We start from the raw sequence: 4,496 nt of genomic DNA on the forward strand, positions 1-4,496 counted from the left end.
TGCCTTCTTGAATGGACTTCTTCAGGAAGAAGTATATGTGGAACAACCTAAGGGATTTGTTGATCCAAAATTTCCCCACTATGTCTACAAACTTCACAAAGCACTCTATGGTTTGAAGCAAGCTCCTAGAGCTTGGTATGAGAGACTTACATCATATCTAGAAGAACATGGGTTCTCTCGAGGTGGTGTAGATAGGACCTTATTCATTAGACATATAGAAGAAAATTTTACCATTGCTCAGATTTATGTCGATGATATCATTTTTGGGTCTCCTCTTGAGTCTTTAGCATTTGAGTTTGCTGAGTGTCTGCAGAGAGAGTTTGAGATGAGTATGGTTGGGGAGTTAAGTTATTTCCTTGGACTTCAGGTACGACAGACAGAGGATGGACTGTTTATCTCACAGTCTAAGTATGCTAAGGATCTCGTTAAGCGATTTGGGTTAGATAGTAGCATACTAGGACACCGATGAGTACTAGCTTAAAGTTAGGTCGTGATCCTTCTGGCAAGAGTGTAGATCCTTCTCTTTATCATAGCATGATGGTTGTCTTCTCTATCTCACGGCTACTAGACCAGACATTGCCTTTAGTGTAGGAGGGTGTGCTCGTTTTCATAGCCTGGCTAAGTAAGAAACAAAACTCAATATCTTTATCCACGGCAGAGGCCGAATACATAGCTGCAGGGAGTTGCTGTACTCAGCTTCTCTGGATGAAACAAATGCTTAGTGACTATGGGATTAGTTAAGGGACTATGACTATCTTCTGTGATAATACGAGTGCGATTAATATTTCTAAGAATCCCATCCAGCATTCTCGAACAAAACATATTGATATACAACATCATTTCATTTGAGAGCTTGTTGAATCACAAGTTGTCTCCCTTGACCATGTATCTACTGAAAATCAATTGGCTGATCTACTTACAAAACCACTAGATGGGTTGAGGTTTGAGTCGCTCCGGTCGGCTGTAGGTGTTAGTTCACCTATTTGATCATGTGTTCATACACGTTCATACTTTCATCACATTGCATATGTGTGTGTGATGCATTTTGTGTGTTTGTTTCTTCTTAGTTTGCTGATTTTGCTTGTGTGTTTAAAAAAATGGGGATTTTGCTTGTGTGTGCCTTATATGCTCGATTCTGGCAATTACATTTAGAATTTTACTCTTTTATTCATCATATGTACGAGTCTGAGGTTCCATCTTTCCTCACATTGTCTATGGAGTTTTGGGTATATGGCTCGTCTTTCACCTTTGCACAGCACACACTGCAGTCCTGTTAGTGAGTCTTGACCGCATGGGTGGGACTTGGGATGGTGGTCTACTATGATTGGGGTTGTGTGTCCATTTGACTTGATCTGGGACGAGTGTCACCTAACCATAATGTCTTTCCCCACATTTATTGTATTGTGTCGAACTTTTACTATCTTCGAGGCCTATTTGACTCGAACTATTAAGCCCGAGGGGTTTTTAACCTGGTGCCCTAAGGTCATTTGACTTAGGAGTCACCGGCCCAACGTTCGTTGTGGGGGTCATTTCTGTCGCCTAATGAGGACAGCATTGCACTTAAGTTTGCTTTTTTTTTATAAAAAAAAATAAATAAAAATGAGATCATTAAGTTAGGGGGAGTAAAAATGTGACATTTGTATCATTTGATATAGGTCCTCGTGGTATTGGATTTGATTGTCCCTTGGTCAACATACACCTTTGTTTGGTTAGCTTCACCTGTCCCTTCTCACAAATTTAAGGTTTTGAGTCTAGCTTGCATGGACTACGTGGCACTTTTCACGGTGTTGGTCTGTATACACTTTACTCCACGGGTATTTGATCTCTGTGTGGACTTATGTTCTGTCTATATGCTGGGTATCGGGTTTGTGACTTTATGTTTTTGTTTGGGCTCGATTGCATATTCGGTTCCACATGTTAAAGTTTTGAAATTCAGGGCTATTTTCTTAAATTTCCTACTGTTATGCCATTTTTCGAAGAATTCAAAATCTTAGTGCTATTTTGGAAAATTGCCTTTTCGCTCGAGTCTCGTTTATACCTCGCTCGAGCGTCATTAACAGAACACTCTCGCTCGAGACTCGCTAACTTCTCGCTCGAGCGACAGTGTGGGTTTTTCAATTCCTGGTTCATTTCACGCGTTTAAGTTTTCAAATTTAGCCTCCGTTTTCTTCCGTTTCTTCTTTTGAGATGACATTTCTTCCCCAAATCTTCTAAATTGATTGTTTCGAAGCTATAGCACCCAATTTCAACATCAAAATTCCATTTTGAACGTCAGTTGAGGTAGGTTTTTCCATTTTTTTTAATTTTTATTGATTTTTCCTCATCTCTTTCCATTTTGTTTGATTCATTGCTTCTATTACATGAGTTCGTAGCCTCCAGCATGTTTAGCATCGTTGGATTGAAGTTTCTTGCACGTTGAATTCATGTATTACATAGCATTGTGTGATTTTTGCTTGATTTGTGCATGTGCTTTACTTATGTTTTGTGTGATTTTCATCCATGTTCATCGCTTTGGTTCTTCCATTCCGTAACTCCGTTTTGCGTGTAGTTTGTTTCTTTGTGAAGAGCATCTTGCCTAGTTTGTGAGTTTGTGTTTGGTTGCATGGTTACGCCACATGTTCGATGAATTGACTTAACTATTTCTGTCCTTCTTTGGCATGGTTGGTTCTTTTTCTTTTTGCATTTTTTTTCTCCATTGGAATTGTGTACATATTCTTAGTCGAGTGTCAGGGTCGTGATAACTTTGGTCTTAGGGTTGATCACATTTTTCGATGTCTCATTTTTTTGTCTCATTTGTGTGTACGGTGTGCCACGTCACATTGCATCGTTTCACGTGCATTTTTCATGTATCTCATTTCTTGCTTCTTTACGTGTGCCAGATGGCCCGTAAGCGATCACATCCCTCTTCCCAGCCAGCTGGTGGTTCTACATCATACAGTCGATCGCGATTCATTTCTGCCACTACTCAGGAGGTTTTCACTTCCCAGTTCTCCTTACGTCCCGTTCTCATGGAGCGTGAGGTAATTTTGTCTGACCTTCCCGTAGAGATAGCTGCCATCTTAGTGTCTCGGGGTTGGGAGCCTTTGCTTGTTGGTCTATCACCTCAACCCCTCTTCTAGTTCAGGAGTTCTATGCGAACATCCACGATATTGACGGGTCGTCTTTTAGGGTTTTTCTGCGGGGTCATACGTTTAGAGTTACACCTTCTGCTGTAGCTCGTGCTTTAGGTATTCTGGAGATTACCCATCCTACGTACCCCTATATTTTACCTTCTTCTGTTCCGGCCGACTCCCTTGTTCGGTCGACGATTTTGAACACCCCGTCTGTCGGGGGGCCTACGGCGATGGCCACGGGTTCTTTACCCACTGATCGCCAGGTTTTGTTGTGCATTGTGTGCACGAACCTATGGCCCGTAGCCCATACTTCTTCTTTACCCATGGGGCGGGCCCGTTTTCTATATGTCCTACTTCGCGGGGACTCGATTGACCTTCCTAGTTTTGTTTGCCAGCAGATTCTGGCTTCGTTTTATACTCCAGGGAGTCGGATCGGGTTACCATATGCTTGTTTGATCCATAGGGTAGCTTTATCTTTAGGTGCTTCATTTCCAGAGAGTTCGACTCGACGCATTGGACGTCCGATTGGACAACAGACTATACATCAGAGTCGTTCTCATATTCCTGCTTCTTCTTCTTCTGCTCATGCTCCAGCTGCGGCTGCTGTTTTTGATGTTGTTGATTCATCCGAGCCCTTTGATCCTATTTTTGATATTCTTACTGGGGTTCTCGGGTCTTTCTTCCTTCTCGGTCCGCTCCTCCTCTAGCTATTCTGCTCAACTCCTCCGGTCCTTCTACTTCTACATCAGTGCCTGGGGTGGCTACATTGCCCATTGACCCCTTGGTGCCGCTTATGGGTCCGATGACTACATTGATCGAGCAGCAGGCTCGTATCTTAGCTGAGATCATGCAGTTACGTACTGCTTCGGAGCGTCAGTCCGCCGAGATGACTACGTTTCGCCGTGCTCTTGCTGTCTGTCAGCGTCAGTTGCGCTGGATTCGAGATCATTTGGAGGCGAGCACGAGTGCTAAGAGTGGCTCTGATTCGTCCGATGCTGCAGATGCTGCTTCTTAGCTTGTTTTGTTGGTTTCTGTATCTTTGGCCCTTTCTGACAAAAAGGGGGAGTAGATAGATTAATTTGACTGGAGTAGATTGAGTAGATATTAGAGCAGATAATTGTTTTTGATAACTGTGATATAAAATTGATGTATATATGTCATTTTATAACTAGATTAAGTTTTTGATGTTTTGGCAATCTTAATGTCTGTTTTTGGTGTTTCAGACATACATTATTATTGCTTCTTAATCTGGTTAATGATATATGATTTATATCTTGTCTCTGTTTACTGTTTCCATTTCACATGCGTTTTCACGTGGTATTTGAGCTTTGTTTTTCAGGAAACAGGTTCAACAAGATATTGCCAATGTAATAGAATAGATTG

The 4,496-nt window shown here is 41.9% G+C and overlaps 1 protein-coding gene across 1 annotated transcript in view; it reads left to right on the plus strand.

Annotated features, from left to right (window-relative positions):
• LOC111385832 overlaps positions 1-741 on the plus strand; it is a 4,325-nt gene extending 3,584 nt beyond the window's left edge. Inside the window, exons 4-5 of the mRNA XM_023010256.1 lie at positions 26-367; positions 592-741. Coding sequence (XP_022866024.1) covers positions 26-367; positions 592-741 — 492 coding nt within the window. The remainder of the gene's footprint in view (positions 1-25; positions 368-591) is intronic.
• The last annotated feature ends 3,755 nt before the right edge of the window (positions 742-4,496 follow it).

This window comes from Olea europaea, unplaced genomic scaffold, assembly GCF_002742605.1.
Source record: "Olea europaea var. sylvestris unplaced genomic scaffold, O_europaea_v1 scaffold3304, whole genome shotgun sequence".
NCBI classification, from domain to species: Eukaryota; Viridiplantae; Streptophyta; class Magnoliopsida; order Lamiales; family Oleaceae; genus Olea; species Olea europaea.